We start from the raw sequence: 20,101 nt of genomic DNA on the forward strand, positions 1-20,101 counted from the left end.
TGTAAACTTCTAGGGAGGTCCGAACCCTACACTGCCTCGACGAGCAATGTTGCACAAATCATCTTACCATCGTGGAAATCAGTAAATTACCAACAATGGTAAACATACTCGGGTTCATTATGTGCTGTCACGACAAGAGCCTGTTGCATACAAAATCGCGTACTAGGCTTTCCGCGCTTAGTGTAGTCATATACAACGCCACTCTGGCGCTCGCCGCCGCCACCGCTCAGCATCATGGCATCTCGACAGCTGCATAAACATAATTAAACCCAATAGTTAGCACCAGTAGCAGCACCTCATAGATTCTGTTCACCACGCATTGCCTGGTGCTTGCTGCTACCGAGGTGGTGCAGTCCGCCACCAGATAAGCTGTAGGCACGTACCCGCATAGTTAGCAACTCTATGAGCACCACATTCATCACTTACACCACGCACCTGCTTCGCGGCGCTGCTGCTCGCTGACGCCGTGCTGCTAGCGACAATGCAAGCTATAGGCACGTATACAAATCGCATAGTTAGTAGTTAGTATTAGCTAGACCACTGCACGTACAGCTAGCGATTCCATGCACGTCGAGGCAGGCACGAACGTTGAAACGCACCCATCGATACTTCCTTGCGCGCTTTAGCCCTATTGAGGTAAATTCACGAATGGTGGGCTATGGGTTGAAGTCGGAAAGGGGAGTTGTCCTGTTCAAGGCAAAACAAGACAGCTCATCCCGCTTAGCCGACTTTTCAGAATAAAAAAGGCAGGCGGATTGATAAACTGGCGTTCACTATACTGATCCTGTTCAAGTCCAAACAAGACAGCCCACCCTTTAGACTGGTTGACAAATAGACTTGCCTTCACTATACTATAACTACAGGGACGCTGTCCTATCTGGGGCAAACCAAGACAGCCCATCCCTTCACTTCTTCCCTACTGACTACGATAGAGAATTTGTATTGTTTGTGTAGACTGTGTGTAGACTGCTGCTTTCTATGCTGCAACCTGCCAGTACGAGGTCCTGCCAGCGGGACCAGCTGGCGCGGCCCAGCTAACAGCGCCCCTCCAACAGCGTAATGGCTCAGCACTACGGCCAGCTTGTGCACGCACACCTAGCTAGGGTTGAACACGATATGCGTACATCATTATAAATAGTATACAATGGCTCTGCATTTCTTAATTTTATCAAAGCTGAGCCAGTCTTGCTCAGGTGGCGAAGCAACCGCCCATACCTGGTCCTGTATCGCTAGTGGTAAGCGCGTTGCTAGCCTGGTATACATTTCCCTATATTAACCGGCCGGTATTCGGCGGTATCGGCCAGCGCGCGCGTGCTGGTTGTAAGTAGTTGTGTAATGTACACAGTAGAAGTAACAGCAAGTAAAGTAACAATGATAACCGGTATTTTGAAGTAAGCGAAGTAGCGCTAAAATGAAATAATAAATGGACTCGGGGGATAATTGTACCCCAGGGGTACAATTTTTTTAGCGTGTATAATACAGGTTTAGTATGGGGGAAGAAATTAAATTAAATTAGGACCAGGGGGACATTTGTACCCCTGGGGTACAATTCAAAAGCTAACGAACTGTGAATTTTTGACAGGCGGCCTTTCACCTTGCTTACCATAAGTATGGCAGTAATCTACACTTTCTCGACCTTATTTATACCCGACTTAGCTGATTCTCGTGCTTATTCCGGGCTTTCCCGATGGTGAGGCTGAGCTGAGACGGTGTTCTTATTTAGAACCTGCAGACACAACCTGTTCCGAGCGCAAAGTATTGTGAATTTCGGCCAAAATTGGACTTCTGGGGCGGTTCTTGCAATCGCCTCCCAATACAAAATGCCTATGAAACGGTGATATACCTTATCATTTTGTATAAGTACGGATCCAGCGCCTAAAATAGCCTTAGTATGGGGGCGATTCGGGGGCGGTTGATTGAACGAATAGAACCCACAATATCGGAAGATAACAAGGCTTCCTCGCTGTGTGTACAATAGCGAACGACGGCCGACTGACATCGGATCCATGGCGCAGCGGAAATCTCGCTACCCCTCGACCGCAGTCAGTGGGCCGGGCATAAGTTTTACGGTTGCAGTAAACCCGCCTTCTCGGTTCACAGTCCAGCTGAAAAGTGCAGTATGTTTACCGAGTGAAAAGTTCAAATTGCTTTGGTAAATTCATAGACACCCAGGGTACCTGACGCCTAGTCCAAAACAAGTTGGTTTAGGGCGGATCCGGCGTCACTCTGGCCGGCGGGGTCATCCTAGGCCTCGTCCTCTGCCTTTGATCCGCGTCCAGATCGCGCCCACCGAGTCGACCTCCGTGCCACAGGTGCCGACGAAGCCGCCCAGCTGGTAGCCCTCGGGCGCGGTATCCTTCCCGATCTTGGTGGTGCGGGTGCCTCCGGAGACGGTGTTGTTCGGCTGGTGGTGAACTGGATGAACCGGATGCGCGTGTGGCTGTGGTACTCTCCCCAGTGGGCCTCGATGCCCGTGATGTACTCGCCCTTGCCCATCGTGACTGTGTTGGGGGCTCCGCCACGGCCGCCGTGGTACAACGTCGTTGGGACCCCCGCGGGGTCGACGATGTCGAGACCGACGCCGTTGAGGCGCTCGCTGGTGCGGATGGTGATGGACTTGACGCGGTGTCCCGGGGACACCAACTCCAAGTCGGAGTACTTGTTGCCGTGCGGGCCGCCGAAGACCTCGCTCAGTTGAAGGCCGTTTTCGAGAGCAGCAGCGCCAGTTGCAGCCAGTGCCACGGTCACGAGGAGCTGGGAGACGAATTTCATCGTTGTCGCTTGGGCTTGATGCTGATGGCAGGTAGGGCGCGAAATTGGAAATGACTTTGAGACCCTTCGGGCTTGGTTGCACTTCTTCATGCTTGACTTGAACTCTCCGTTCGTGAAAAGCAAAAGCGCCGGCGGAACCTCGCTGATGCGTTTACGGACGCATTACATTGCGCCGTGCGCTCTAGGTTACCCACACATTGCCCCCACGCCATCATGGGTTTCATGGGGTTCACGTACCGCTTTAAGATAGGTCCACGGATCCGTAAGGGATCATTTCGTGTTGTGTCGTGTGCGGTGCTGCATTATTATAGTCCCCACATGTTAGCGTAGGAACTGACACCAACCGATACTAATGTCGTGCTTTACACGGGGAAGCTCTGGATTTTCTTAAACCTACCTGGTATTCTGCCTATTGTTTCTTTGAAGTTATTAACAAATGCCTCAGGTTTTTGCTACTAAGATTGTCAATCATAAACCCGACCTAGTACGTAGGAAATGAAAACTCTGCAATCCATGCAAAATTTTCTAACTTGTTTCGCTGCGACTTAGGCGCGCCACACCATCATTAACGTTCAAACATTGTATGCATCAGCGAAACTCCGTATTAAGACTTAAGAATAATGATGTCATTACAAATGAGCTTGCAAATACAACCTCCAGTTGACGATTGCTAGTCTCGCCTCGTTAAGTATCTGGTTGCGCTCCTCAAGTGGCAGCTACCGTGGTTAGTATACAGTACACGTAGACGAGCAAAGCAGTTGCGCTTCGGACGGCATTCATGTGAATAAATTACTTCGGTCCGTCGTAATTTACCGATGATGTTGCACTTAGCCGCCACAAGCAACATCCACTTCTTTTGCATCGTTTGTAAGAGGGTTATCCATTTTTAAAGGCTAATATAATAGTTTAAAGTATCAGACTGCATTCTCGATACGAACGGATATAACAAGTATGCAATGTAGGGAGAAAAAACGCTATATTGGGCTCGAGTATACTGTTAGAATCTTATATAACAGGAATATCAGATTTCAAAGTATTTTGAGGCTAGTTTTGAGTATCATGCGTTAGTTTGGGTTCTAAGTATAAGAATTTGGAGTAAGTTTGGGTCGGAGTGACTCTGGATCTAAAATTAGCGTGGGAACTGACACCAACCGATACTTAGGGAGTTTGCGAAATGTGACCATTTCGTCGCCGATGCTGCACTACCCTGCACTTGTGTTCAATGGCGAATATATATGAATCTCTTGCAACTTGTTGGCATGACACATTTCGCCTTCGACCTCGACACCTGCATTTCATTTTCTTGGTGCTGCTGGCGACGCGAATTAAATCCCTAGCGATGCCGCAACACAATGAAACTCACAGACAACCTTTGCACGACAAAATGTGAGGGATCGGCATATGATATACAGCAATGGCTTCGTCGGCACCTGTGGCACGGAGGTCGTCTCGGTGGGCGCGATCTGGACGCGGATCAAGGCAGAGGACGAGGACTCGGACGACCCCGCCGGCCAGAGTGACGCCGGATCCGCCCAGCCGATGTAGACCAAACTGTCAGAGCTTGGTGATGGTATACTTGTCGAAGATAGACTCGTTTGTTTTCGAGTCCAACACATCGGAGTTGAAGTCTACAAACATCAATCTAAAATCAAGTTGGATCCTCCAACTTCCTTCTACCCCAAATGTTCCCTTTCCCTCCTCCAATCGCATCCCTCCAACCTTCCCAATCTAAAAATACCCATTCCCCCGTCCAATCACAACTCCATCCGCACTCCAGCAGCATACTGAAAACAGGATGCCGCGCTCGAAGCGCAAGCGCGACTCCGCTGACCCCGCCGCGGGCCCGGGCGACGCGCGCCTGGCCGACCCGTACCTGCTGCAGGCGCCGCCCTGCCGCCTCTCAGACCACCACAAGAAGCGCGGCAGGGCCGCCTCGGCGCTGCGCAACTGCGCGGACAACCCCAACTGCCTCTACGGCCTGGGCGAGCGCCTCAAGGGCGTCTGGCGGCGCGAGAGCCTGCTGCTGCGCGTGTTCGGGCCCGACCCGCGGGCTCGGCGGCGCGGGTCGGGTCGCGCGGGCCGGCCCATGCCCTGCGGATTACGCAATCTCGGGGCCACCTGCTACCTGAACAGCATGTTGCAGTGCCTGTTCGTCAACCTGCCCTTCCGCCGCGCCGTGTACGGGTGGGAGCCCAAGCAGCCGCTGACGGACGAGGAGCAGGCGCGGACCATGCGCGCGCTGCAGAAGCTCTTCGCCCAGATGCAGCTGGGCAACGAGAGCTACTACGACCCCTCGGAGTTCGCCTCCACGCTGTCATTGAACAATGTCATGCAGCAAGATGCGCAGGTAAAATATTTGTGTTATTGTTTAGTATCTTTTGGATACTTTTTTGCTGGTTTTTTATTTATCTGTTTATTGCTGTTTTGTGGTGGTCAGGAGTTTAGCAAGTTGTTGTTGACGCATTTGCGGGCGATTTTTGGGCAGTCGCGGATTTCGAGCCATTGGGACTTGGTGGATCGGATTTTTCAGGGCCAGATGAGCTACGTGACCAAGTGTCTGCGATGCAAGAACAAGTCGATGCGGCCGTCGTCGTACTATGAGATCTCGCTGAACATTAAGGGGCACAAGAGCGTGGAGGACTGCATTGGATCCTATCTGTCGGCGGAGGTGCTGGAAGGAGAGAACAAGTATTTTTGCGAGCACTGCGATTCTAAACAATGTGCTGAGAGGTTCCTGGAGCTCAAGCCGCGCGCGCTGCCGCCCACGCTAATGGTGCAGCTGCTGCGTTTCGTGTACGATGCCAATGCCGGGAGGAAAAAGAAGTTGACGGTGCGTTGGAGCTGGGAGAGTGTGGTAATATGTGGTGCTTACTAACGTGATGGTTTCCGAATTAATTTGTGCGTGCAGGATATGATTGAGATCAATGAGACGTTGAATATGACCGAGTTGCTCCGTCGTAGTGGCCACGCCGAAGCATTTGATGACTCAGCTGGTGACGCTATTTACCGATTACAAGGATACCTGAATCACCGTGGGAAAAGTGCGCACGTAGGGCACTACACGGCTTCCGTAGCGTACCCTCATGAAGACGAAGGAGACGGTCCGGCAGTGGACTGGTTTGAATTTGATGATGCGGTGGTGAGCGACACAACCAAGACAGACGCAGCAAAAGAGCGCAGCCATGGTAAGAAAATCCGCTCACGCGATATTTACATGCTCCTATATGTTCGTGACGATTCTGCAAGTGGCAGCAGCTTCAATTCTTCCAACAACGGAAATGCGATGGAGGTACCCCAGCCCTCGGATGCATGTCGAGATGAAGTGGAGGCGATGAAGACCGCATTTGACGCTGAAGTCGAAGAGTACGTAAGCAAGTCGAGTGGCATGGAAGCTCGCATCACGAAGCGCCTTGACGTCTACAAGCGCTTCTTTGAGAAAAGCCAGCCGTATCCTGACCCAGCTGCTACTCATTTCTACTGGGTGGACACTGAGTGGCTACGTCGCTGGGTGACGGGCGAAGAGAATGACAGTTCAATCAAGACAAATGGAAAGGAGCAGGAGCAAGGCAAGCTTGATCCAGGAGGCCAATCGAGCGATCGTAATGAAGATGGCGACGATGACTGTTTGATAATTGATTCACCAGAGGTAAAATCGGTGGTAAAGAACGAGAAGTCTGGCGAGAATGGAGATTCTGCGACGGAAAGTGAAGGCTCTGGTGACGGTGAGGCCAGCCGCGTTCATGACGATGTGGAAATTATTGGCGAGACGCCTCCATCTGCTTCGCCTCTTTCTTCTCCCACTGAAGCCCCCATTGATGTCGACATGGTTGATGCACCGCTGCGCGATGATGAAATTCCCTTCACGAAGTCTGTCGATGTAACGCTGTTTTGCTGTCCTCATTCTGGCAATGGAGGCCAGTCGGTCCTCCGCTTTGCGCCCGAAAATGCGCCCAGACTAAAGCGCATATCTGCGAAGCTGTTTGCATGTCTTCAAGAAGACTGCGGAATAGACCGAGCCACGCCAATGAGAGCGTTCGAAGCGCCCACGTACCGTTGCACTACCTGCGAAAAGGCATATCGTAACAAACTTCTGAATGATGTGGATCGCCTGAAAGAAGTGAACGAGGAGCTGGAGCTCTTGAAAGGATCCCCTGCCAGTATAGCGGCTGCTGTTGCTGAAGGAGGGACGTACCTAATAAGCCGCGCTTGGGTTAAAAGCTACAAAGCTCACCTCCAGGCATTACACAAAGAGCTGACTCATGCCGCTTCTAAGAGCAAGAAAGGGAGGAAATCTCTCACCCAACAGGAAGTCAACGAGTTTTTTGCGACTTCCAACAACGAGGAGCTCGACGTGTGGCAAAAACCAATTAACGAGGACATTACGTGCGTGCACGGGAACCTCACGCTAGAGAAGCGGACATATCGTCCCGTATCTGCAGAGACGTGGTCGTACTTCAGTACTAAGTTTCCTATTCGGGCTGAGTACGCTGAAGCTGCAGCCGACACGTGCCCGCAATGCCAGGTGGACGATATGGCCAGCAAAGAGTGCATCCAGGTGGAGCGTGACGTGCGTGACGAAGTTCTCTCAGCCCCTGCGCTTGACGCTTTGTATAGACGGAAGCCAAGGGGCGAATCCATTCGGCTTATTGATAGATTCGAGCTGCCTGCTGCACACCGCGGCAGTGGGCTAGAGAAGGCGTCGTTCTGGACTAAACGAGATGCAGTGAAGCTCCCCCGACGAATGTTTTTGGTGTCCCGCCAGTGGTTGGCTCAGTGGAGGGAGTACATCCGCAACGTGGAGGAAGATTCGCCGCCGACTTTGTCGCTGTCGTCTATACTTTGCTCGCACCAGAAATTGGTACTGCCCCCAGGACTGCTGGCAGCGCAACATGGGAATCTCGTGGATGCCAGCTCATTGGAGGTGGAGTTCGTGTCTCAGGATGAAATGCAGGCTCTTGCTGAGCGCTATGGTGACCCCGAACTGCCGTTTTATTATGGCCTCCTCGTTACGAATATTGCGGCATCTGGTGAAGAGCAGTCTCACGTGGTGTGGCGGCAGTGCTCGCTAGCATCGCTGCAGTATGGCCACGAGAAAGCTATCAGTATTGAAGGCTGCCCGGACGGTGTTGTGCCGTTGGTTTGTCAGGACGCAAACGAGGACGGTGTTATGTGCGCTGAATGCCAGGCCAGCTCCGATCGAAGACATCGCGACGAGCTTGAGAACTTTTCGAACCGCGTGGTGAACATCCAGCAGCTAAATGACGACGAGGCTGTCCCGACGAGTGAGAACTTGACGTCAGACGCGAACACCTCGGGTCGACGACGTTCCCGACGCATTCGTCCTGGATCGGCATGTACCTGGCCAGTCGCTGCCAACGCTACTGACACGGTGTATATGCTCAAGAACAAGATCTTTGCTGAAATCGATGCGCTGCCCATCCGCCAGCGACTGTACTACAAGGGCGAGATGCTGCAAGATCACCGCTCACTGAAGCATTACGGGTACGTTACTCACAAGCTGCCTGCTCTACAGATGCGTTATTTGACGTCATGTTATTCTATACAGAGTGAAAGCTGGAGACGCTGTCTTCATGAGGCTGTCGGAAGACAACGCCGACGATCTTGTAGTGGACGAGAGCCAGGAGCGTGAGGTCGGCTTCGCAGACTCGGTCTTCCTTTCGCACGCATCGACGTCGGCTTCAGCTGCTGGGACGCAAAACGGAGTCACTCCAGACACGAGCGGTGACCGGGCCATGGCCTTGGCTATCGCCAACAGCCACGAAACGCGGGTGTGGGTGTGTCCTGCCTGCACGTTCGTCAACGACGAAGCGGATGCCATTTGCGAGATGTGCTCGGGCTCGAAATGAGAGCACACTTTCATCCACATAAAAAACAAATAAAACTAATAATACTAATAAGCTTATCTGCCAAGTGTACTAAACTTTCATAGCGACTGCAATGGCTTCGTCAGGTTTGCCGTCGGCAAACAGATCTCTCACTGTCTTCAAGACGTTTTGTTCACCCCGTTTCGCCGTATAGAATAGCGTGTAGTCTCTTGGCGCTCCATAAAGAGCGTGGTCGGTAACTCTAACACTGCAGTGTTCCATGGGTGCTTCAGCTGGTCCTCGACAAACCTGGGGGTGAGCTTCCTCTTCAGCCAACCCGTGAACAGGTAACTCAGCATTTTCTCGCCAAACTCGGTCAGTTCCGGAGCCTGCTTGGCTAGTTGGAAGAGTGTTGCGAACTCTGAGTTTAACTTCATTGGGAACGTGTCCATCATAAACTGGTACGTCTTCAGGGTGGAGAAGGCTTCGTCTCCAAAGGCCGACCTGTACAGCTCCGTGTACTTGAACCACTGCAGGAACATGGAGGTGCTCTCCCCCTTTGTTCGTCAAGACGCAAGATACTGAAAACCTCCGTCGGAGTCTCACGAGCTTTCAGCCACGCCTCGTTCAGCAGCCGGTGGCTGGTCGATGAGGACAAGAAGAGGTATCTCTGCATCTCATCAGCGAACTCCCTCATGCCCGACGCTCGCCGTAGCGACAGAAAGAGTGTCACCAACTCTTCGTCCGAATTCGACAATCGCAGTAGGTCGAACACTTGGTTGTTGGAGTACGAGCGGTACTTTAGCTTCGAGTACATGTCCACGTACTTGAGCCACAGGAGGAACCGTGGGTTATCGTCGAGCTTTACAGCAGCATGTCGAAGACGTAAGATCTTAAACACTTTTTCGGGATTCGTTTCCGCCTTTAGCCACAACTTGTTCGCGAGCCCCTGGGCGGAGGGACTGACCTTCGACAACACCCCTGCAATCGGCGATAACCAAGACCTCTCGCTGTCGTCGTAAATGTCGTTATTGTCGGACTTCAATGCTCGGATGTTGTTCACAATGTGGGTCCGAGATGCGACGCCTAGGTTTGGAGCAGAGAGGCTGGTGTGTTCCGGACGACCATCTACCGTACTCCGCTGCACTCCGCTTTACTTCAGTGCCCCCCCCCCCCCCCCCCCCAACACAGGAAAGAAAATACTCTACCATGGCGCGGAATGTACTTGCCTCCTTCCATGCGAAGGGTCCCTCGAGACTTGACATTGCATTGCAAAAAAACGGCGACAGCAGATCCTAGGCAATGCCTCGACTCGAGGCACTCGAGGCCCTCGAGTCAATGTTTGCCATCATCCAATTCCCGATTGAGAACGACGCGCTCAAACGAAACCCAATCGTGTGGTTTAGATGGGCTTCACTCGTGAATTCGCCCCACAAGCTTCCAAGCGAGGACACTGATGCGTCGGAACTGGGTCATCGCGTTGGTGATCTGCCGCATGGGTAATGGCGCGGCGGCGCTTCTTCGTCCGATCAACTTCGGTTTTCGTATACCGGTGTGCGACGTGATCATTTTGCCAATCAACGAATCGGTTCTTCCAATCTGAGGCAGGTTTCAATAGAATTGCTATTTGCTGAAGGGGAAATAATACATGTATAACTTTTGTTCAGCTGTTCCCCCACCAGCGCAATGCTCTTACATACTAAAACTCTAGCTTCTTGCAAGCTCCGAAACAAAATTCTGAACACACAACGGAAGAACTGCGCTGCAAGCTCGCTTCCACTTTCGGAGGCTGCGAGGTCGGTTCGCTATCCTTTCAACCCTTGCCGAGATCGAGTGTTAACCCCTCCAAACCGGGGGAAAAAGTCGTTCTTATACTGCATATGGAGTTTAATTAGACTTGGCATTTGTATACAATGGGCTAGGCGAGGGCGAGGGGAATTATCCTGAGATGAGAGTTTGGTGAGTGAGCGGTGCTAAAACTGCCTTATCCTGCATTCTTATTTTCAAAGATGACTCTTTATGCTGCATACAACAGCATTATCACGAAAGGGACGAGGCAGCCCTCGAACAGACCCTGAGCACACCCCGCTTGGGTGCAGCACGGTTTCTCTAAAAATCGGAAAATGAAACTTCCCATACAAAGATGCATATACAAAGGTGGGGGGGTCGCCTCTACAACGTAACGCAATCACTTGATTGCCAGCTACTTGTTGTTTGCACCATACAAAATCTGAGTGAGCTAGATATCCAAATATTTCACTGGTAAGCATACATCTTGAAACGGTTGTAAAACGGACTGCCAAGATGGTGCTTGGGATGTGACCGAGCGCAGACAAGGTAGGCAGGATGCAAAACGAGATGAGCACGGGTGTAGACAGGTACAATATAAAAGCGAATTGTACACACGATTACGCTTATGCAAACGATTGGTGATGCAAACAGACTTATCCTGCACATATTCAGCATAACGACACGATAATATGCAGGTTAACTCCTACTGGCTTGTCCGGCGTCTCTTGTGCGATGCTGGCGTTGCAGGCGTTCCCGGTGTTGATGGCGCAGCCTCAGAGTCTTCGTCGGCCTTGACACGGATCCGAATCACTTTACCATTGTCCATGGGGACCAGCTTGCCGTTCATCCATTCTTTATGTCAGAAATCCCAGCACGTCATTGCTAAATCTCGGACTTTGCGGCGCGCTCGCATGCACAGGTAAATCGGGCCTGTGCTGTTGCAGTCGCTGCAGAAGTAGGTAGTCGTGGAAGCGCGCTGGGCGCCGGAGCGAAGGATGGAGCAGACCTTGCAGGTCCGCTGGCAACCTTTTGCCTGAGAGCCTTGGTTTCTCCACTCATCACTTTGACGCGCAGTATGCTTGGTAGATGCCTGGGTGCTGCTGGTCGATAGGGGAGTATAGGCCGGTTGGGTGGCTTGGCGCCGCGTTCCAAGAGTATTCCCTTAGTACGTGTCCGATGATTGCAGCTGGCATAGCTGCAAGTGCAGCAACTTCATGTACTTGACGTGAGTAAGCGGCCGTGACTCCTTGCTCTTGTGAAACGCCTTATGCACAATGTACCCATTCACGATAGCCAGGTCTATCAATCCCAGCACCAACGACTTGTAATACTTGCGAAATCGTAGAGCGCGTTGTAGAGAATATCGTTGCAGTCGCAGCTGGTCATGGACGTCCACGCCGCCCATGAAGGCGTGGTAGTCCTTGATCACCCTCGGGCACGGGACCTCGACTTTCTCAGACCGATCTTGCCTCACGACGCGATCAATCTCGACGCTGCCACCAGTACACAGAAAGTGTACGGGGCGCGAATCCCACCAGCTTATTGCCGCCATGTTCGGCACCATACGAGATCTGGCCACTTTGAAGTATCCTCGAGCAATGGAGTCGGGCCTGCTCTTCTTCTTCTCAATCACTTGTTTGCAATACCCAAGTCGATTCGTCATGATTGTTCCAACGCAATAAAAACCCATCAGCCGTAGCTGGATCGCGAGCACAACTGAAGTATAGAAGCGGTCAACCACCACGAGCCTCATTCGACGCGAAGTTGGTGCTGGAGGCGTCTCCACGTCAGCGCTGGGACGCCGAGCAGGTAGCGGACTTGGTGTAGGCTGTGGTACGGAGCTCGAAGAGGCCAGTGAGCCAGTAGCAGCTCGGACTCGCGCTTGTTCGCGCACTCGGGCTTCTGCAGCTTCGACTTCAGCGCCGTAGGTTTCTCTGACAACTTGAGCAGCAGCTTCCAACTGGCCGTCGCCAGGAGCAAGTTGCGTCGACGGCAAGGAGACAGACGTCGCGGCGGGGACACGCGCACGACTTCGAAGAACTAGAAGTAAAGCAGCAAATTTGTGTCAGTTCTGTATAAATACAAACCATTCAATATAACCCCACCGTTCGCATAATACTCCAGCACTCCCTCCTCGCCCATGAAGTAGTCGACGCCCGACGCCCCGCTTGTACTGCCGCCGGGTCTGATATAGAAGTAGCGATCGTCCAGACTTCGTCGTGGCTGCGCCTTCCGCGTCCAGCCTTGAGCTTTGAGCTCTCACCAGACGGACCTGAACGATAGATCACGCGCTGTGACCTCGCAGTCGCGCAGGATCTTTCCACACGGTTTCACCATCGCCTTGACTTGACTTGCTTCCTCCGGCCGCAAATTCTCGAATGAGGCTGAATTCGCAAAGGCGGCGTGGTCCAGCCAATGTAGGAACGTGCCCGGAACGTGCCGCAACCCTCCAAAGATAGTTGCAGGTCAGTTGCAGTTTTCAAGAACTGCAAATTCCTATATCACGAATTTTGACAAATGAGTGGCCTTTCGTATGTAAGAAAAAGAAAGGCGCAAACAGAAACAATGCAAACTTTTATCTTAAAGTTTGTATACCTCTTGTCATGGGAAAATACAATTCATACAAAAATCAAGTCATTTTTTTCTTAAACTGCATATATGCAGTTTAAGGGTTCAAATCTAAGCTGCATTATGCAGCACCCGGTTTGGAGGGGTTAAGAGATTTGCCTATCTTCCATGCTACTTTCCGAACCTGAGTGCTGCACCGTTGGACTCCGATGCCGCGACGATCCCTCCAACTTGGAAGGATCGTCACGGCATCTCCTCATCGCAGCTCTTGAGTCGCAACTCTTGGATCGATCGTTTTTCTCTAAAATGCAGGAAGTCCATAACTCTGAGGGCTGATTCCTCGACATTTCCTCCTTGTTTAGCAGCTTGTTTGTCCATGCAGACCAGCCACCGGAGGAACTTCGTATTTCCCTTGAGCTTCACGCCGACAAGCTGCAACGTCTTATACTCCGAAACGTGCTCGTCTTTCAGCTTTTCGACGCGGTTCCAGCTTTCTTTGGGAGCGTAACTAGCTCTGCCCTATCTTCGTTGCTGCTGTCCACACCGTTCGTGGTTTTCAGTGAAAAAACTTTTCACCGCCGCCATGTTAGCCAACCTCTGCAAATGGAGACTTGCTTGAAGGTTCGCTAGGTTTTGTGAAGACGTAGTTATTCCATGAGTTCCCGCTATGATGACAAGGCTGATGCCGAGAAGCAAAGTACAGGACCCGCGCATACTTTATTTGGACTGTTTCTCCCGCCCGACGTTCTCTTGCGGGTTTGTTTGCAAATTACAAAAGTGAGAGCACCAACCGAGCGCAGAGGAAGATTAGTGTTCTAGAACCCGTAATCGTTACTTTAACCTTTCAGGAAGACTTTGTTGAAGCTATATGTAGTGCAGAATTGATCTGAGTCATCAGGTCAGCAAGCTGCAGTCTGAACATCTTTTAAGAAAGTTTTAATTTAAGTAAAATAAAAGTAGCAATGTTCTTGTAAGGCGTTGACTTTTAAATGGATAAGTTTATCTTAAAGTATGAATCCAGATCGTACATGTAATATGTACTGTACGTGTTCCGGTCATGCACTTATCCATCCGAAATCGCTTTACAGCGAAGAGGCCTCATACACTTACGTGTTTGTCGTTGTTGGCAGACAATTTACAGGTGCAATGTAGCTTACTATAATAGATATTAGCGACGCACTTCGTCGATTCTATCATGGTGTTTACGGGCGCGATGACCCTAATCAATATTGCACAGCTCTACACCTTTTCAACTTCAAAACTGCAAATTGTAAGTTCAAAACAGCAAAAGGTAAGTTCAAAACTGCACGAGCAGAGACCATGCTAGCTTCGTACTTTTATACACAGCTCATTGGTTGGCACGCAGCATAGCTAGCTAATACTCTATAATCGTACACGATGATAGATATCATTCAGTTTGTAATATACATTTATAGAGTATTGTTGTTTTGATCTTACCTTTTGCTGTTTTGAACTTACAATTTGCAGTTTTGAAGTTGAAAAGGTGTAGATAAATGTAGCCTTGCGATGAGCCAGAGCAAGTTTACGAGTCTGTGCCACCAATCCCGGACAGTACTGCAGTCAACCCCCTTTTTGAGCTGGCTTGCTTTCTCACTTTGTAAATCGCCCTCAAGTCAAGTCAGTCAACCAGTAATATAAGCGAATTCAAGCATGAGTGGCTCGTGTGTCGTGCTGCTGCTGCTAGTCATCGTTGTTGCCTTTGTAGCAGGTACTGATGGTCTTGCTGGCCATGACCACACCAAAAATTTCATCGCAGTCCAAGTCCCTGCCGGTCGCCGTTACCAACGGAAAGGGTGTTGCCGCGAAAGGGTTTCTCTCAGATCGAATGCGGCATCTCGAATGGAGAGTGATGGCGAAGACGAAGGCACAGTCAACCTCGGGGCGGGGCTGATGGCGGCTGCGAATAAACGCTGCTACAAAGCTGGGGCTCGATGTTTCTCTTAAGCCTAGTATAACACCGAAATAAATGTTTACAACGTTCAAACTGAGCGGTGCAAACCTCGAGGGAGACCCGGAGTTCCTCGACTGGATCTCAGGTACACCGATCACTACCAAACCAATACCATGGCGGGTTATGTAACTCGTTTGCTGCAAGTGCACGATAAAAGACCCGTTCAAAGGTTAGCGGCGCTTTCATTATGGCTTTGACGAGTTCCGAACAGGAAGAAGTTGGATGTCTGACTTGGTTTGGGCTCGACGATCGAGTGTAGAGTATGTAGTTGACTCCGACGACGAGCAATATATTGAAGCCTTGCGCATTTTTAGGGTTTACTTTACTAAGTACAAGGATACCACAATATATTCCAGTAGCCACATTTTTTTTCAGTTCGTGTGTTCTGAAAATGACGTCTGTGCGAGAGTCACATGCGCTGGTCTATGAAAAATGAATAATTCTATGGTACGATGGAATCCTAACATTTCAAGTTTTTTTATATTGTCCATGGTGTCACTTAAAGGCGGATACCGTCTATTATCCAAGCTTCGTGGCGATTGGTAGAGCTTCATCAGGCTTGTCGTTGGCGAACAACCCTCGCACTGTCTTCAGCACTTTCTCAATAGCCAGTCTTGCTGTATAGTAGGTTGTGTACTCTTCCACCGCTCTGTAAAGGACGTCATCTTTCTTTAACTCAAAAATCGCAGCCCCCCCTTTGCAGCGACAGCTGACACTGGACCAACTCAGGTGTCAACTTTTGGTCTATCCAAGCGCTAAACAGGAAACTCTGCACGTTGTCTCCGAGAGACTCCAGCTCGGGACGCTGTTTTAGTGCTTGGGAAATTCGCACGAGCTCGATTTCCGAATCGTCGTACTTCTGCTGCAAAAACCTTGAATGTTCGCAAGTCGCGCCCACCAACTGGCCAGTACATCTCAGTACTTGGAGTTACCTTGTAGTTTTTCAACTGGAAAGCTTGCTCTGTCAAGATGCAGCATCCTGAAAACTTCTGTCGGCGATTCACTTGAGCTACGCCACGTTCAGCAGCTCGCGCGAAGATGCCGAGCGTTCAACCAGGTAAATCTGCATCAGCTCAGCTAAGTTATTCCTGGCTGGGATTTTCCGCAGTGACTGGGAAAGCGATACCAGCTTCGCTTCCGAGTGGGCCTTTTACAGCAATTGAATGATTTGGTGGTCGGGAAACGCACAGTACTCCAATTTCCCGTACATGTCCACGTACTTGAGCCACAGGAGGAACCTTGGGTTGTTGTCGAGCTTCGCGGCGGCCTCTCCGAGGTGCAGACCAGCGCTGGGCCCGTCCTCCACTTGAGCCACAGCTTGTTAGCGAGGTTTTGGGCCGACGGACTAATCTTCGACTCCGCTCCTGCTAGCGGCGATAGCCCGGGAATGTAAGCCTTCTCGGAGTCGTCCTCGATGTCAGCGTTAAGCTTCTCCCCGGTGTTGAAGCGTTGTAGATTGGCGGAAATTCTAGTTTGGTCCGGGTAATACGCGAGAGCAGAAGCATAGCCAACCACAGCGCTGAGAAGGCAGATCGCTAGCAAAAAAGCACCAAGGAAACGCATCGTGGTCGATTCGAGGGCTTTTGTGCAAGAGGCGATAGGTGGACTAGCATTGTGTGCTTCTTGGCGTAATGGGTGACAGCGTAAGGACCACAAAGGGAATAGTAATCCCTAGAATTGTATAAAAAAGTGTTGGTTTGATTCAGTTTGATCACGAAGAAACTTCGCCATTTCGGACTGCTCAGTTCTGAGGGAAATGGGAAGAGTGGTGTTGCTAAGGAAAATGGGAAGCAGAACCAGGCTCACAAGCTGGCCCAACGCAAGAACCAATTCCAAGTGAGTAAGTTACTATAACAGTCGCAGTGTTATTGAGTACTGCACATTAGATGAACTAATTACGGATGCGATGCAATTCTGCTCACTAAAAACAAATGTATTTATTGTTGAAGCTGTCCCTGAAAGGAAGCCACCTTTTATTGCCTTTTTGCTAGGCTCATAGCGACTGCAAGAGCTTCGTAAGGTTCGTCGTTAGCAAATAAGCCTCGCACTGTCTTCAGCACCTTTTGGTCGCCCCAAATTGCTGTATAGTAGACCGTGTACTCTTCCAGCGCTCTGTAAAAGACGTTATCCTTGTCTAACTTGAAAATTGCAGTCCCCCACGGCAGCGCCAACTTACTCCGGACAAACCCAGGCGTGAACTTTTTGTCTACCCACTTCTTGAATAGGAAACTCTGCAAGTTATCTCCAAGGTCCCCCAGTTCCGGACGCTGCTGTACAGCTTGGAAGAGCAGCGCGATGTGCATTTCCGAATCGTCGTAATAGCTCTGCAAGAACTTAAACGTTCGCAAGTCGCGCTCGCCGGCGGGCCAGTGCATCTCGCAGTACTTAAACCACAGCAGGAACTTGGAGTTATCTGGTAGTTTGTCCACTGGAAGCCTCGCTCTGTCAAGACGCAGTATCTTGAAAACGCTTTGGGGAGTTTCACGAGATTTCAGCCACGCCTCATTCAGCAGCTTGCGCGAAGATGCGGAGCCTTCAACCAGGTAAAACTGCATCAAATCAGCTAAGTTCTTCCGTGCCGGGATTTCCCGAAGTGACAGGGAAAGTGATACCAGCCTCGCTTCCGACTGGAACTTGAGCAATAAGTGAATAATTTTCTCGTCGGAAAACGAGCGGAGCTCTAATTTCCTGTACATGTCAACGTAATTGAGCCACAGCAGGAATCTCGGGTTGTCATCGAGCTTCGTAGCGGCCTCTCCAAAGCGCAGCATGTTGAAAACCAGCGCCGGGTTCGTACGCGACTTGAGCCAAACCTTGTTCGCGAGTTCCTGAGCAGACGGACTAATCTTCGACAACGCGCCTACTATCGGCGATAGCCCGGGGATATAAGCCCTCTCAACGTCGTAGTTGCTGCCGGCCTTGTCCGCATCATTGGTCTTTAACATTCTTCGATCCAGATTAGGGTCGGAGTGGCGTATGGTGGGGGTAAAGATTCTTGCTGTGTTCGGGTCAAGGTTGAGAGCTGAAGCATCGCTGGTCACCGCGCTGTTGATTGTAAGATAGACCGCCAACAAAGTAGCGTAGAGGAACCGCATCTGTCGCTTTGGGGGGGGGTCTGGGCAAGTTGCGAAGTGGAATGTGAGGAGCGATGTCCCTGATCGTCCTGCCCTGCTGGGGTGCTCTCAGGTTATATTGTGTTGTCCGACCCTTCTTGTGTCCTCTATATGTGATGGCGTGCAGGCCAGCATAAACCCTGCAATGATGGTGCTTACGATGGTGACAAACCGGCACGGCATCACATTAGAGAGATTTCGCAACTTGCGAAGCATTCGGTTACGGATACAAAAATGGGTCACGTGGCTCGTTTTTGGAAATCAGATTGGGATTTCGCCGAAATCATTTCGGCCAGACGTCCGGATTTGGAGCCCCCATTCCGGAATCTGAATCCAAAACGGAACGATGTGCACCACATGGAAACAGTGTGCACCGCATAAGCAGTAACAGTTTAGAAAGGCACGTCAAATTTACAGAGTCTATAAACTACGCTTTTGGGAGGGTTTAAGGAGCAAAAGTATATGACACACATGTGTAGTCTCTGGTCAAAACGATCGTAATATCAAGGTTGTGTTGGTTTGTAGCTTGTGGTTGAGGGGGCAAATTCCGAAGTGAGATTAAATGTTATCGCCTCTCAAACTACTCTCTAGTCTTCCCCTCCTGCTTTCCTTCTTGTTCTCCTTGTGCTCGTTGGTGCCTCTCATCAGACGGATTACTCCCGGGTTCCGATTGACTTGATCTCAGTATACTTGGGTCTCCCTGACCAGCCATTGGTATATCCAGAGCCCGGCTGCCGCCGGCTCTCCCGTCGCCGTCGGATCCTCCGAGTCATCGGCGGATGTGTCCACACGTTCTCCTCGTCCATGTGCATCTATTGGCGGCGCTCTCGAAGACTCATGAACACTCCCACTCGCCGCTAATGCTGCACGACCGTCCCGACGATTCCGCTTGCGCTGATCAGGTACTTGATCCTCTTCGTCCCCAACGCCTTGGTAAGCATGTCCGCGAGCTGGTCCTCCGTCGGCACGTAGTTGACGACGATGAGTCCTCGGGACAAATTTTCGCGGATGAAGTGATGCTTGATGTCCACGTGCTTGGTCCTCGCGTTGTACCCAGCGTTGCTTGCGAGGGCGATCGCGCCTTGGTTGTCCTCCCATACTTGGGTAGCTCCCACTTGCTCGTGACCCATGTCCTTGAGCATGGCGCGGGTCCACAGCACCTCCTGCGTGCACAGGCTCAGCGCCATGTACTCGGCCTCCGCCGAGCTGAGCGCCACCGTGCGCTGGTACTTCGACTTGAAGACCACCGGCGCCCCGCTAATCATCACCATGATGCCCGACACCGAGCGTCGGTCGTCGAGATTGCTGCCCCAGTCGGCGTCGGTGTACGCCGTCATCTCGACCTTCTTCACGTTCCCATTGTAGGCGATGCCGATGTCTCGGGTGCTCTTCAGGTACCTGAGCACGCGGATGGCAGCCTTCCAGTGCTGCTGCCCGGGGTTCTTGAGGAAGCGCGACAACTGGGTCACGATGTACGCCACATCAGGTCTGGTGCACGTTGTAATGTACAGCAAACAGCCAATGAGTGCTCGGTAGGGCTTCGCCTGCATTTCCTCACGTTCCTTCTGAGTCATCGGCGACTGAGTCTTCGACAACTTCATGCCCGACTCGCACGGGTTCACCACCACCTTGGCGTCCTGCTGGTTGAACCGCTTCACCACATCATCAATGTATCGAGTCTGCTTGATCATGAGAGTCTTCGCCGATGAGTCATGGTCGATCTCCATACCGAGAATGAACTTGGCCTCGCCCAACTCCTTCATCTTAAACGCATTCTTGAGCGCCACCTTGACTTCCTGGATCTCGCTGCTCGTCTTGGCTGCGATGACCATATCGTCCACGTACAGGCAGACGTACACGAACCTGCCCTTCTCGCCCTTGACGTATACACACTGGTCACCGCCGCAGCTCCGAAATCCGATGCCCACGAAGACTCGGTGGATGGTCTTATGCCAGGCATTTTCCGCCTGCTTCAGACCATAGATCGCCTTCTGCAGCCGACGCATCATGTTCTTCGCGTTGATGATTCCGTAGGGTACCTCCATGTAGACGCGCTCCAC

At 51.3% G+C, this 20,101-nt stretch overlaps 6 protein-coding genes across 6 annotated transcripts; 1 reads left to right on the top strand and 5 right to left on the bottom strand.

The window, feature by feature from the left end:
- Positions 1–2,239: 2,239 nt before the first annotated feature.
- PHYSODRAFT_313515 (hypothetical protein) lies at positions 2,240–2,772 on the bottom strand (the record flags this gene model as incomplete). Its single annotated transcript, XM_009525630.1, has 2 exons — positions 2,240–2,404; positions 2,503–2,772. 2 exons carry the CDS (start codon positions 2,770–2,772, stop codon positions 2,240–2,242), a joined length of 435 nt encoding a protein of 144 aa, XP_009523925.1.
- A 1,401-nt stretch (positions 2,773–4,173) lies between these two features.
- On the top strand, positions 4,174–8,639 carry PHYSODRAFT_329215 (hypothetical protein; the record flags this gene model as incomplete). Its single annotated transcript, XM_009525631.1, has 6 exons — positions 4,174–4,313; positions 4,567–5,119; positions 5,210–5,602; positions 5,681–8,054; positions 8,139–8,274; positions 8,339–8,639. 6 exons carry the CDS (start codon positions 4,174–4,176, stop codon positions 8,637–8,639), a joined length of 3,897 nt encoding a protein of 1,298 aa, XP_009523926.1.
- A 137-nt stretch (positions 8,640–8,776) lies between these two features.
- Positions 8,777–9,862, bottom strand: PHYSODRAFT_299040 (hypothetical protein; the record flags this gene model as incomplete). Its single annotated transcript, XM_009525632.1, has 3 exons — positions 8,777–9,127; positions 9,187–9,738; positions 9,806–9,862. 3 exons carry the CDS (start codon positions 9,860–9,862, stop codon positions 8,777–8,779), a joined length of 960 nt encoding a protein of 319 aa, XP_009523927.1.
- A 2,629-nt stretch (positions 9,863–12,491) lies between these two features.
- Positions 12,492–12,647, bottom strand: PHYSODRAFT_415499 (hypothetical protein; the record flags this gene model as incomplete). Its single annotated transcript, XM_009525633.1, has 1 exon — positions 12,492–12,647. A coding segment is annotated over one exon (156 nt), but the record flags the coding sequence as incomplete, so codon positions are not given.
- A 2,800-nt stretch (positions 12,648–15,447) lies between these two features.
- On the bottom strand, positions 15,448–16,491 carry PHYSODRAFT_299041 (hypothetical protein; the record flags this gene model as incomplete). The annotated part of the gene is made up of 4 exons (XM_009525634.1): positions 15,448–15,545; positions 15,643–15,829; positions 15,861–15,937; positions 16,149–16,491. The coding sequence occupies 4 exons, from the start codon at positions 16,489–16,491 to the stop codon at positions 15,448–15,450; spliced, it is 705 nt and encodes a 234-aa protein (XP_009523929.1).
- A 410-nt stretch (positions 16,492–16,901) lies between these two features.
- Positions 16,902–18,023, bottom strand: PHYSODRAFT_285572 (hypothetical protein; the record flags this gene model as incomplete). The annotated part of the gene is made up of 1 exon (XM_009525635.1): positions 16,902–18,023. The coding sequence occupies one exon, from the start codon at positions 18,021–18,023 to the stop codon at positions 16,902–16,904; it is 1,122 nt and encodes a 373-aa protein (XP_009523930.1).
- Between the last annotated feature and the right edge of the window lie 2,078 nt (positions 18,024–20,101).

The sequence above is a fragment of the Phytophthora sojae genome (assembly GCF_000149755.1).
Source record: "Phytophthora sojae unplaced genomic scaffold PHYSOscaffold_3, whole genome shotgun sequence".
NCBI classification, from domain to species: domain Eukaryota; phylum Oomycota; class Peronosporomycetes; order Peronosporales; family Peronosporaceae; genus Phytophthora; species Phytophthora sojae.